The sequence below is a fragment of the Lupinus angustifolius genome, chromosome LG20 (assembly GCF_001865875.1).
Source record: "Lupinus angustifolius cultivar Tanjil chromosome LG20, LupAngTanjil_v1.0, whole genome shotgun sequence".
Lineage (NCBI taxonomy): Eukaryota > Viridiplantae > Streptophyta > Magnoliopsida > Fabales > Fabaceae > Lupinus > Lupinus angustifolius.
The window spans coordinates 2580192-2594476 of NC_032028.1; the positions used below are offsets into that span (position 1 = coordinate 2580192).

The 14285-nt window shown below is 30.7% G+C and overlaps 2 protein-coding genes across 2 annotated transcripts in view; one reads left to right on the forward strand and one right to left on the reverse strand.

The window, feature by feature from the left end:
* The window catches only part of LOC109336060, a 24555-nt gene that overhangs the window by 3158 nt on the left and 7112 nt on the right, over positions 1-14285 (forward strand). The window lies entirely within an intron of this gene.
* On the reverse strand, positions 3527-10026 carry LOC109336059 (amino acid permease 6-like). The gene is made up of 7 exons (XM_019572413.1): positions 9929-10026; positions 9303-9536; positions 7352-7445; positions 5671-5885; positions 4568-4710; positions 4128-4355; positions 3527-4010 (listed from the first exon to the last, which is right to left on the reverse strand). The coding sequence occupies exons 1-7, from the start codon at positions 10002-10004 to the stop codon at positions 3594-3596; spliced, it is 1407 nt and encodes a 468-aa protein (XP_019427958.1). The 5' UTR covers positions 10005-10026; the 3' UTR covers positions 3527-3593.

Sequence of the window (14285 nt, forward strand, 5' to 3'; positions counted from 1 at the left end):
GATCTCAATAAGGTATGCCCTAAAGACCCTTATCCTCTTCCAAACATTGACCATTTGGTGGATAATTCTTCAGGCTATCAGTACCCGTCCTTCATGGACGCATATTCCGGATACAATCAGATTCTGATGTACCCTCCCGACCAAGAAAAAACAGCGTTCACCACTGATCAGGCCGCCTACTGCTACACTGTCATGCCCTTTGGTTTGAAAAATGTTGGGGCGACTTATCAAAGGATGATGAGCAAGGTGTTTGCCGGCAAACTGGAGAGCACATGAAAGTCTACATGGATGATATGATCGCCAAAAGCCTCCCCGGCGAAGATCATGTATCCATTTTGGCAAGCATTTTTCAGCAACTCCGCAAGTACAACATGCGACTAAATCCAGAAAAATGCACTTTCGGAGTGGAGGCGGGCAAATTCCTCGGTTTTCTTCTGACTAGTCGAGGGATTGAAGCCTGATCAGTGATGAACGCTATTTTTTCTTGGTCGGGAGGGTACATCGGAATCTGATTGTATCCGGAATATACGTCCATGAAGGACAGGTACTGATAGCCTGAAGAATTATCCACCAAATGGTCAATGTTTGGAAGATGATAAGGGTCTTTAGGGCATACCTTATTGAGATTCGTGTGGTCCACGCACATCCGCCTCCCTGATGGTTTCTTCACCAACACAACATTTGCCAACCACGTGGTGTAGTTGATCTCGCGGATGAAACCCGCCTCTAACAACTCGGCTACTTTCAAAGCGATTTCCTTGGTCCTGTCACCCCCATTTTGTGCCTTTTTTACGCCACCGGTTTAGCACCTTGTTTTGTCGTTAGCCGATGGCAGGGCAAAGGAAGATCTATACCAGGCATATCTGCCGCCGACCAGGCGAAGAGGTCCTAGTTTGCCTTCAAAGATGTCTCCAGCCGCAACCTTTGGCTCAGTGGAAGGGAACTGCCAAGGTACACTACCTGTTCTGGGGATTGGCCCAGCTGTAAAGTTGTTTTTTCTCCCTCTGGCTGTGGTCGAAAGTCTATTTCGTCCGTCCAGACATCCAATTCTACCATGTGCACACCCCGAGATCTTTTGGAGGGGGGGGGCGGACTGTTTGCTGAAGTGGGGGCGGAGACTCATCTAGTAGCAACTGCGGGCCGAATGCTGGTCCCCTTTTACTGTGCAGACTTGGAGGCTGATTGAGAGGAACTTCATGCATAGGTGGGGCGTAGAGACGGTCGCTTCAAGCCTGTTCAAAGTTGGCCGGCCGATAATGGCGTTGTATGCTGAATCGCACTTGACGACCAAGAACTTTGTTTGGATGGTCCTACTCATAGGGTGGTCGCCGATTGTTAGCCAAATCTCTACATATCCCCTGGGGTGATTCCCTAACCGGAAAATCCGACCAACTTCCCATCATATGGTAGGAGGTCGCGGTCACGGAGCTCCATTTTTTCAAACAAATCCTGAAATATGATGTCAGTCGAGCTACCCTGGTCAATGAATAGGTGACTAACCTTTTTATTATTGAGTTTGGCGGTAATGACGAGGGGGTCATCATGTCCTCGGACGACACCTTCATAATCGCGGTCGTTGAAAGTAATAGGGGGAGCTGATCTGTAGCTCTATCTCTGCTGGGAGTTTATGGCAGCGACGTGCATTACCTCCTGCACATATTTCTTCTGGGCGGTCCTGGAGGTACCCCCGGCAGCAAAACCTCCTGAAATAGTGTTGATATCAATTGGGCTCCTTGGCCTGCGGTTGTCTGCTCGGTGCCTATCCGCTTGAGGTCGTGGGGTAGGGCGTCGTTGTTGATATTGTGGAGGGGACCGCCTTCTTGGAGGCTTCGGTCGACGATGTTGTGGCGATCGTCGGGATGATGTGTTTGGGGCTCGGGATGGGCGTGGATGTGGTGGGTTTCTTCTAGATTGATGAATTGTTGGGCTTTGGAGCGGAGGTCCTCCATGGTAAGATCGGTGTATTTGGCCAATTCCGTGCGGAAAAGACCTTCTTGAAGTCCCATAACGAGGACATGCACTGCTACCTCAGGGCTTAGAGTACGCACCTTCATGGCATCAGTATTAAACCGATCTAGATATGCCCGGATGGATTCATTGGATCATTGGCGAATGCCAGACAGTGTGTATGATGACCTGGGTTGCTCCATGTTTGCCGTGAACATTGTGTTGAAGGCCAAAGCTAGAGATCCCTAGGTGTTGATGCTGCCGGAGCCAGGCGGGTGAACCATTGGAGGGCCGCCTTTTTAAGAGTCAGGGGGAAAGCCCTGCACATAATGGGGTCGGTCGCCCCATGGAACAACATAGATGCCTCGAAGGCGTCAATGTGATCTTGTGGGTCCGTCGTTCCATCATACTTGTCCATGTTTGTGGGGCGGTTGAAGTGAGAGGGTAACGGGTAAGCCATGATGGTAGGTGTAAAAGGATGTCTAACACCGCAAGAGTGGTGTGGGGTTAGTTGGGATGGTGGGCGGGACTCGCTCGCCGACTCTTCACGGTTACTTTCGTGAATAGGGCGTTCCGAGTGATCCTCAGGGTTTATTTTGGATTGGCGGAGTTCTTGTATTACGTCGGCCTGCTGCTAGATGAGCCGCTCCTGGCGTTCCAGCATCTGGAGGAGGTGTTGGGTGGTTGGTTGTTGTTCTGGAGTGGTATGGTGGCTTCGGCTGGCCTGATAGGATGGTTGTCTTGGTGGGGGAAGAGTACTTGAGACTTGGCTGGTAGATAGAGTTCGGTTTCTGGTGGTTACCATGGTGTGAGTTGAAAACACAGACGGGAAATTAAGGGAAATATAAAAATAAACACATGAATAGTTTTAGAAACCCTCTAAAATCTTCATTTCTCCTTCATCCAACTATCAAATGATAGGAGCCTTTCTAAAACATTTCTTCTCTTCCTTTTCAATATCAAACTTCCAAACAAATTTAGTATAATGCACACTTCACAAAATTATAAACCTTTCTCCCAAATTCTAAATTTCACTCCTCCATATTAAATTTTGGCTATATTGTTTTCATATTAAAATTATATTTATCATATCAGGGTTTGTATAACGATGCTCACAACAAAATTTTGAAATTCTACTTATCCTCCACAGCAACGAAAAAAAATTAAAGCTCACATGTAAAACGATGTTCCACTTAGCCTAGCGTTTGAAACTTTACCTATCTTCCACACACACATGAACCCCACATAATATACACAAATTCAATAAATTGAAACATATTTATAATTTGATAAGCAAAGGGCTTACAACCAACAAGGGCAAGAAAGTTATTAAATAGTCGACCAATGAGGTCCAATTGTGAAAAATCACATCCCCTAGCAATATCTCATTCTTTTTTTTCTTTTTTTGGATAAAATGGAAAATACAAAAATAAGCAAAGCTAAGAAAGACCCATCTATATGATTGGTGTATTATTCTCTATTTGTCTCAAACCAATTAGAATGTTACTTTTTATTTTTTTTAAATTTCTTTTTATTTATGTGACAATATCTAATTGGTCTAGGACACGGAAAAGTATATCGGGACAAATGATCTTTGTCCTCAATTGTGTGCATAAAAAGGCACTGAAGGGAAGCAAAGGGTACATCTAGCTGAAGGGCGCATAAGTTTTAAGCTCAGTGACAATTCCTTCTATCGATCCAGCTGCAGCAAGAAGAGTTACAAGCAAACAAAACATAGCAAGTGACTTCAATCCTATCCAAGTTATAGAAAACTTGGGCACTTTAGCTTGTACCAAGTGCATCTCTGTTGGAAAGTACACGGTCAGGGGCCAGAAAGAAATAGCTCCTAGTAACCCCACAATGCTGTTGAAAAAGGGCAGTATAATAGCTAAGAATGTTGTGAATATCACATACAATGTTCTCCATATGGACCTGAAGAGATTTATTCTGATTGAGCCAATCATTGGAAGGTTGACAATATATTCTTTTGTGATGAACTCGTTTTCTGGCCAACGTTTGGTACAAGCACTTTCCACAAGATCAAAAATTGGTTGTGCAAATACCTGTACAAGGTATACACAAAATAAACATAATTATTTATGTAACTGACACCACTAATATTCAACCAACAGTGTAGATAAACAAAAATTATAGCAACTTTTGTTCATTGATGAAATTACCTGATAGGCCCCCACAAGATGAACAACAATGAAAATGTTACCAATATCAACAAGCCAAAATGGTTCATAAAAACCAAACCCTGTTAAGAAATTTCCAGGTGCATCGTTCCCAAATGCTGAATAGCCTAAAAGGCCACATAACATATAGAACGTTGTGGTTATTGATACTCCAGTTACTGTTGCTTTCTTCATGGCTTTATTTTCCGGTGGACTTGATTTTAGTGTGTCCTGTTCGTAAAAAATGAAATCAAATTAATTTTTATATCCATATGTGAAGTAATAATGATAACCGGAGAAGGTATTATAGTTTGAATTTTGTTTTTATTTTTAATTATTAATTTCATAATTAATAAGTATTTAATGCCTAACATGTATCATAACATGCTCAAATATTATGTAGAAGGGTATGAAATAAATTAATTTTGTGTAAGATGGATTACTTGTATCTCAACAAGGACGGTGCTGAAGGCATATGCAAATGCTATGTTTCCAATTGATTGAAAGGTGTTCCATATTTTCTGACTGTTTGTAACATCAACTCCAATAATAGTTCCTGTCAAGCTTGTGTGTACATGTTCTCCTCCTTTATGTTCCAAAATAATACAATTCAAGTCAATATACAAGTTTTTTACATCATATAGATTTTATCTTTACCTTTAGTTTATTTTGTTTTCTTATCACATATTCAACAAAAAATATTATAAAAAATCATTCGACACCAAATCCAACTTTAGGAATGACAACAGGTTGGATAGATGTGCGTGGTGCTTATCAGTTTTTATTTGTGAGTATCTCTTGGAAGTGGGTATTTAAGAATATCCAATAATTTTCAATTTAAATTATATATTTATGTATTTTTAATAATCACTATATAAAAATAATTATTACATGAATAATAAGATATATGTATGTTGAATTTATGATTAGAGTCTACTGACAAAAAAATTATTATATATATATATATATATTCTTACTCATGAGTTATTATTAAGGGTACCAATTGTGAATATTTTTATGTATACTCACATTTCGAATATTTTTGGTATCCTATTTAAATGTGGGTAAATCATTAATCAAAATATATACAATAATGTTTTATGCATATGAATTGTGGGGTAATAAAAAAAATTTCTAAAATTTTGATGATCTTCTCTTTAATTTTATAGTTATTAATTGTATGATTATTAAACTCATTGTATAACTATTAAACTCAATTCAAATACTCAGAAAAATAAAAATATTGAAGTAAATATGTATCATGATAAAAAAAATTGATATTACATTCATTCCATATATTTTGATGTTTTAGAAATCTAATACACAATTATACTTTATTTTCTAACTATATTCTTATTTACTATACTCCTATTTTCCACCTCACATTTCTTCATTTTTTCTAATTTAGTTTAAATGGGCATTAAATGAATTATATTAGTAAAATTGTATCAATGTTTTTACCTCATTTAATATTTGTCGTGCCTAACCTTGAACATTACCGAGGGGGTATTAAAATAAGATTTTATGTTTAAGTTGAATGACTAACCTGCAATTTTGGCTATGGAGAGACCAATTCCTATGGAAGCATAACCAAAAGACATGATAGCAGCAAGAATAGAGAGCCATGAAAGTTCATGAAAGTCTGGGATTTGGCTTAATAAAATTTGTACAACCCCAAATATTACCATAAATGGGTAGTTTGGTGTATGACACTTTGCATTGTGCCCCTTCTCATGGAAGCAGTTGGATCTTTTGATGGCTCTGCAAGTTAATAAAAATGAAACATTATCTAACTAACATGTTTATAGGGTATGCAAAAAATGTTATATTGTGTATGCATGGCTTTGAATTGAATGAAACACATTATTTCAGTTCTCAAGGCTAACTATTTTTTTCAATTCCAAACTAAATATTAGGAATTTAAAATACACTTATCCACAATAAGTGCTTTATATTATTAATACTAGCTATTCAACTTTTTATATATTTATTTTTAGAAAATTATATCACATTTTTTGTATTGAGTGTACATTTATAATTTTCGTGATAAAAATAGGAAAATGAATTGTGATATTAATAAAAAATATATTCTTGGTTTGATATTTAACTTTCATTAATATTTTTATTGTGTGCAAAAATATTGTAATTTTAGTTAATTAGAAGAGCAAAATAGGAAAGAGAAAATTACATAATATAGGTAGCTATGAGAAGTTTTTTTGACTTTATATATAACTAGCTTGTCGATAAACACTTCATGTCTGTCGACACACGTTCTTATTTTCTAGTATTGAATACTTAATTTTTATATATTTTATTTAAAAGAATTATATCAAATTTTTTATATTGAGTACATGATATTATATTTTATGTAATAGAAAAATATGAACATGAATTGTGATATTACTAAAACTTACATTAAAAATTATATTGGTAGTTTGATATTTTTAGTGTATGTAACTTTCATTAATATTTTTTATGAGAAAATATGGTAATAATAGTTACTTAGAATGGTAAAATAGACAAGGAGAAAATTACACCATATATAGGTAATTATAAGATGTTTTAACTTTATATAACTAGTGTGTCGGCAAACTCTTTGTGTCTGCCGACCCGCATTCTTATTTTATGGTATTAAATATTAAATTTGTATTTTTTTATTTTAGAGAATTAGTGTTTCTGTATTGGGCATGTTATAGTTTTTGTATTTATTATAATATCCAACTTAAAGTAAGATGTATTAATTATAGTTATCTAGAATTATATGATTTTACTTTATAAATAAAAAATATTAAGGGCAAAACAGAAAAATAGAATCATAGTGTTAGTTATATCAAGTTTTGTTTTAATATAGTATAGACATAGATATATAGTATAGATATAATATTGGGTATTCCAACTTCCAAGTGTAAATGAAGAAGTCTCACATTGAGCAAAAATTATTGAGTTAAAGAACATATAAGTGGATGGACCCATAGATTTAATGCCTTAAAGTTTTGGGTTAAGATGTAGTGTTAAACTCACTTGTATGTTTTTTCCAATTAGCTCATGAAGAAATGTTATAAACCATGAATGAAGATCTTCCATCATATAAAATATAAATTATAGATAAATATTATCCATATTAATATTTTGATCATCATTAAATTTTAAACAAGAGTATGGTAGATAAAGGATTGTTAATGTATGACTATATAAAATATTAAACTGAAAGATTATTAGGTTCTTACACCATACTGATGGAGGCAGTGATACTGTATCCAATGGTCACTCCAATAAGATTTACGTACTGAGCCAATCCACAAAGCTTGTACTGCATTCCCCCTGAAGAGAAAGAAAAAACACATGATCCACGTTTGAACATTACTTTTAAACGCTGAGGTTTCTTCATTAACTATTGGCTTTAAGTTAAACTTAAATTAAATGATAAGACATTTTATAAAAAATAATAATACAGCTATAATACAGGGTTGTTTAAAAACAAGAGTTTTTAAAAAAAAATGACAAATGAATCAAAATATCTTAAAAGCATGAAATTATTTTCTAACATTGACTTTCATTAATTTGTTTTGTGAAAAGTTGTTGAGGGGTAAATTGACATTTGCTGAAATCCTTTTTTTAATCAATGGATTGAAATCCATGTGCTTGAAAAGGTGTAAATCTGGTTACACTAGTCTATAATGAGTGAAATTCCTACAACTTTATATATATTTTAATACAAAGAAAAGATAAAAGACAGAAAATAGCCATAACGGGTAGGTCCCTGATATCTTTTTTATATAAGTATATAAAGTTCTTGTAGCATATCTGTTGAGTCACGATGAATCATTTAAAAAATGGTAAGTTAGAATTTCATTAAAGGGGGTCAAAGCTAAAGATCTAATAACTTATAAATAAAGGCAAATTCAACTGAAACAAACTAAATACTTATTCAACACACCGTAGATATAAAAATGTAAACAGTTAGATATAAGAGAAATAAATATTGACAATAAATTTTTCGGTTTAATAGTTACTCCATCACGTCTTAATTATAAGCAAATAATAAACACTTTTTGTCTTAAATATAAAAATTTAATTACATTTCCAAAAATTCAAATATCACTTTTAATTTAAACAATTTCTCAATAATCACATTATGAATCATAATATTAATTATCTGTATGCCTTTTTATTTATTAAATCAAACAATTAATGGACTTTTAACCAGTGTCCTTAATTAACCTGAAATATATTAAATTTGGTTATAAAATAAACAAAAGGTAATATGACTATTTAAAAATGAGTGGTTCCATAAACATTTATATTAGGGGGAAAATGTAAAAAAGGATAGGTGGTTGACTATGAGATATAAAAGTTACTCTATCTCCATGTCTAATACAAAAACATTGAACAAAAATTCTGTCCATTAATAAATAAATAAATACTTATTTTTATTTATTTCTCCATTAATGGAGAAGATCTCAACCCAAAAATATTAATCACTAGTCGTAAAGAATTGGGCATGGATATTAATATTATATCTAAAAAGAGGAAGAAATCCTATACATATATAAGCTAGTTGAAATTTATTGCGTCTCTTATTTGAAGAAAGTTGTGTCAACGAAGAATTAAAGTTTAAGTGGTAGTTAAAATTTATGCACCGTGAATATACAATTTTTATATTGATTATATATTATTCATCATTGATCTGTATTATTTTTTATTTGAAAGTCAATAATAATTAACATATGAAAAATGAATAATTTACTGAATGTTTAAAAAGCACTTATACTTTTAATGTATACACCTGAACATATTAAATCCAAACAAAAAACATGCATCGTTAATATATTATTAGCGTTCTAAATTCATGTACAGATGAATGTTAAGTACTCAAGTCCTTAATTAAAACTGAGTTTGACTTTGAAAAAATTGATGACCCAGTGGTCAACTCTGATATCTAAATAAACAAAGCAAACACAGGAAATGCATTTATGTATAGAAATCTTCAAAATTGCAGTATTTGTAATTAACAGTAGTATTTATACATTATCACTATAAAAACTTATATAGAGTCAATATATTATCTAATATTTATTTGTATTATTTTCTTAAATGATTAATGATAATTAAAAATAAATAATTAAATAACAATATATAAAACTTTTAAATTATTAGTGTTTACATATTTGTAATTACCTAGAATATTCTTGACCATGGTCATATATTTCCGATTTCTGGTTCCAGTAATAGGGTCAGGGGACCTATAACAGTCGCTGAGCAAGCAAGAAGTGTATAGAGTGATGAGTGAGAATATGATCAGAATAATTGGTCCTGCAATCCATCCCAATTGCGCAACAGCCCAAGCCAATGAAAGCACACCAGAACCAATCACAGCCGTTACTATATGTGCACTTGCTGTTACCCATGTTCCTTCATACCAAATACAATTACTAAAGTTAAATTAAAACACAAAATATGTTACATCAATATTGTTCTAAGATTCATGGACACAATAATAAGGATAACTTGATATAATCATGTATTTGTGATGTTCAAAAATTCAGCAAACAACTTACATTGTTGTAATACAAGTTTCGTTATTTCAGATTATTATTATTTTTATCTAAATTACATATGTATTCTCCATATAACAAAAACAATTAATCATGATACATGTCTGATTGTTGTTGAGAAAACAAAATAAAATATAGAAATTATTTTCTGATAGTAATAAGGTGACAGAAGTTTAGAAAGATAATAATAGTAATAGAAATAACGTTATGGCTTTGATTTAAGGTATTGTTTAATGATAATGTTGATACCTGTACGTTTTATGCGACCATCATCATCATATTTTGTAGAGCTATCTACAGAAAAACTGCTATCAGGCAATGCCATTGAGATATCTCTATTTCTTAACAAACTGTATGTACTCTCCTTTTTGTTTTATAAACTCTTGTACTTATCTCTATTCCTTAGTATTGTTGTTTTACTTCTTATAAGATATTGTATATATACAAGATTTTGATGTTCTTTGTATAATACATAATTTATTTTTTCTATGCAATATTTTAAGTGTCAATTTAATCTATCTCTCAGTTGGCCAAAATTTATTTTTTCTTTCATGTAAGATCATAAATTAAGGCATGCTATTAAATGAAGGTGAAATTATAGTCCTATAATGTTTTCTAAATAATGAAAAGGGATAAGATATATTAGTAGGATATATGAAAGAGACTATATATTTTCCAGCTGTCTATTTTAATATAATTACTTATTGGAAGATTTATTCATTACTTTTGAGAATGATGATTAGAATTCTTACTTATTTTATTCACTATGATTAGTATAAATTTAATATTAAACAACTTTTAACAATTAATAAGAAATTAAATAATCAAATTCTTTGAATCCACCAAGTGGAGAATGTTGAATCTTGTTTGTTTCTTTACACCTTATTGTTTGAATTCCATGTAGAATTCAGAATCTACTTTTACCAAAACATTTTTCCTAATTTATTATATAGAAAATAAGGATATTAGCCATTATAATGATTAATATTAATTTTATTAATAATTATACTTTTTATGATTATTTTTAAGATTCATTTCTTTTAAATAGATGTAAATACTGTGAATATATACATCGTTTTTTCTTTTTAATATAGATCATCTGCCATTCTGTTTTTTAGTGTAACTTTTTTGAAGAGTTTTGTTGGTTTGTGACTTTGTGTACCTCATTCAACAAGTATATGATAATCTTTTTAAAGCCATAAAAATAATTAAATTATCACATCTTCAAGTTTTGTTACCAACGGATGTTGGTTTAAGTAATACATTTTTTATTTATCTTAAGCAAACTTTAGTAATTACAATCATGAAATTGAAAAACATTTACTCAATGATACTTACATACTAAAAATGTTTAATACTAATCAATGCACATAATAAATAATAATAAGCATTAGTTCAAATACTATAAAATAAAACTAAATACATTATTTTCTGTTAATATTGTTCAAAATGTAGTCACAATATGTCTAGACTATATAATTCCTTATACTTGTAAAAATAGGATATCGTCAAGCTTCTCCTCCTATCTTAATTTTCCTTGGAAGATTAAACTTTAGTTCTCCTCAAGAGTCGTAGTAAGTCTTTATTTCTATGTTAACTCCTTTATCGGTATATACATCAATTAAGATTTGACACTTAATAACTTGGGATTGTCAAAAGTTTTAATACTTGGCAACATGAAATGGACCAAAATTATTCACAAGTTTTAGTAATTGACAAAAAATTAATCAATGATACCTACTTACTAAAAATGTGAAATACTAATCAATGCACATGATAAATAATAATAAGGTATTAATCCAAATACTATAAAACAAAACCAAATTCATCCTAATATTATTCCAAGTCACAATATACCACCAAAGTATTGGTCTAGTGATATAAGGTCATACTGAATTCCAAGGTCGGTGGTTTGATTGGTGGAAGCGACACTTGTTGGAGATGCAGACACAAACCCAGAAAAAGATTAATTTCTTACCCAAAAAATATGATGATATATTATTGGTAGTACAAAAAAAGTGTAGTAACAATATGTTCCCCCTATAGAATTTTAAACTTTTATCAGTGATGCTTGTGGAAATAATTAAAATTTCTCAGATATAGCCAAACTTCTCCTCCCATCTTAATGTTTCCTCTGAGGATTAAACTTTAGTTCTCCTCAAGGCTAGTAGTAAATCTATATTTCTATGTTAATCTATTTGTCAGTATATATGTCAATTAACATTTGACACTTGGTAACTTGGAGAGCTACTCAACTGAAAATAGTTCTCATATAAAATTTGTGGGAACAATAAATCTGGACATTATAACCAATCATAGATGATTAGAATTAAAAGTTAGTTATTATTCACATGATAGTCATATACATATATCTTCTAATCCTAATCATTCAATCAAGATCCAATGTTATATATAAATGTTCTTATTTATCACAATAACTCATTTTCTCAAGTGGATAGCTCCCTCATAAATGGGCCAAAATTTAGTCAAAAGTTTTAGTAACTCTTAACATGAATTTGAAAAAAATGTGAAAGTGTAATGGATCTACATAATAAATAATAAGGTATTAGTCCAAATACTATAAAATAAAACTAAATACATTTTGTGCTAACATTATTCAAAATGTAGTCACAATATGTATCCCCTATATAATTTTAAACTTTTATCATGGATAGTTGTGGAAATAATTAAAATTTTCGTCAAGCTTCTTTTCATCTCTTGATGTTTCATTTGAAGATTAAATTTTATTTTTCCTCAAGGGTAGTAAATCTCTATTTCTATGTTAACTCATTTATCGGTATATACTTCAATTAAGATTTGACACTTGGTATCTTGAAATGGACAAAAGTTTTAATACTTGGCAATATGGAATGAACAAAAATTAGTGAATTTTTTTAGTAATTGCCAAAAATTGACAAGAATTTAGTAAAAATGTGAAATACTAATAAATATAATGCATATAATAAATAATAATAAAGTATTAGTCCAAATACTATAAAATAAAACCAAATTCATCATTTTGTGCTAATATTATTCACAGTGTAGTCACAATATGTCTGGCCTATAGAATTTTAAACTTTTATTATTGATACTTATGGAAATAATTAAAGTTTCTTCTCCTATCTTAATATTTCCTTTGAAGATTAAACTTGGTTCTCCTCGAGGTTCATAATAAGTCTCTATTTCTATATTAACTCATTTATTCAAATATAATTTAATTATGATTTAACACTTGCTAACTTGAAATAGACAAAAGTTTTAATACTTCACAACATGAAATGAAATGGATAAAAATTTAGTCAAAAGTTTTAGTTTTTGACATGAAATTGACAAAAATTTAGTCAATGATACATAGTAAAATATGAAATACTAATCAATGCACATAATAAATAATAAGGTAATAGTCCAAATACTATAAAATAAAACCAAATTTATCATTGTGTGCTAATAAATTTTAAACTTTTACTATTGATCTTATAGCTAGGTGCAGAAAACATAGTTGTATTAACATTCATTCATAAATAATATCTCATATGTATTTGGATAGTTATATTTTGGATTTGAAATATTATACAGGTATTTTAGTGTAGATTTTGGTAGTCTAGAATGAACAAAAATTAAAATAACTTCATAACTTTTGTATCAAAATTATAAGACCTTTTAAAAATTCATACCAAAATTCTAACCTCTAAATTTCTACCAAATAACATTAGATACCAAAATAAATAAGTAATTATGTAATTAATTAATAAACATATAAATAAATAAATTTAATATTTATGCACTAATAATATAATAATTTTTATATTGTTAACATATCATCTATAAATTATATATTAATTATCCTTGACTCGTAAATAATAGTAGTATAAACTATAAACAAATGATGAATTATGTATTTAGAGTATAAAAATTATTCCATTGGCATTACCTAGATAATAAATATAATATTACATGTACCTTTTAGCTATTTAATAAGTTTTATTTAGTTCCATGACTAATTTTATAGAACTGTTCTATTTTATTTAGTGAAGTCTCGAAATAGGAATAAAATGAATTAGATGGATGAGCTTTATTCAACTACATTAGAAGTTTATCTAACACTATCAATTTAATTATATTTTTATATATATTATATATTAAAATTTCATATATAATAATACTGTATAATATAATTAAATGAGACGATTTATTAGGCTCAATAAGAATTTTAAACAATTTGGTCTATTTTTAAAGCTAATTATGAATTTTCAAAAAATCTAATTGTGACCTTTTTAAGGAAATATCCGGTTCATCTTGATTTTCCAATTCAGTCTAACATACTTCAATCTCTAATTGAAATTATCAAAACCTTATATCTTATAGGAAATAATAGAGATTAATTTTTTTTACCAATTCTAAAACATCAATTGTATGTTCTAAAATTTAATGCAAATTGTTTCTTAGATCTATGAGGGCAATTTCATGAGCGATAAATCACCCATCACTTTTCTAAACTTACACAAACCTCCCATAGTTTGTACTTTCATTACACTGACTACCCCTGTATAAGAAATAAGTGTAATTTTTTATACAAAAAATGTGATAAATGCAATTAAGTTAAACA

What these genes read in the sequence shown, in the direction of transcription:
- LOC109336059 (XM_019572413.1), bottom strand. Translation starts at nt 10,004, where the DNA reads ATGGCATTGCCTGATAGCAGTTTTTCTGTAGATAGCTCTACAAAATAT. An exon ending in ACTGCCTCCATCAGTATGGT is followed by an intron (nt 5,886 to 7,351) that starts GTAAGAACCTAA and finishes ATTAACTTGCAG; the next exon opens with AGCCATCAAAAGATCCAACT. An exon ending in ATCTTGTGGGGGCCTATCAG is followed by an intron (nt 4,011 to 4,127) that starts GTAATTTCATCA and finishes TACCTTGTACAG; the next exon opens with GTATTTGCACAACCAATTTT.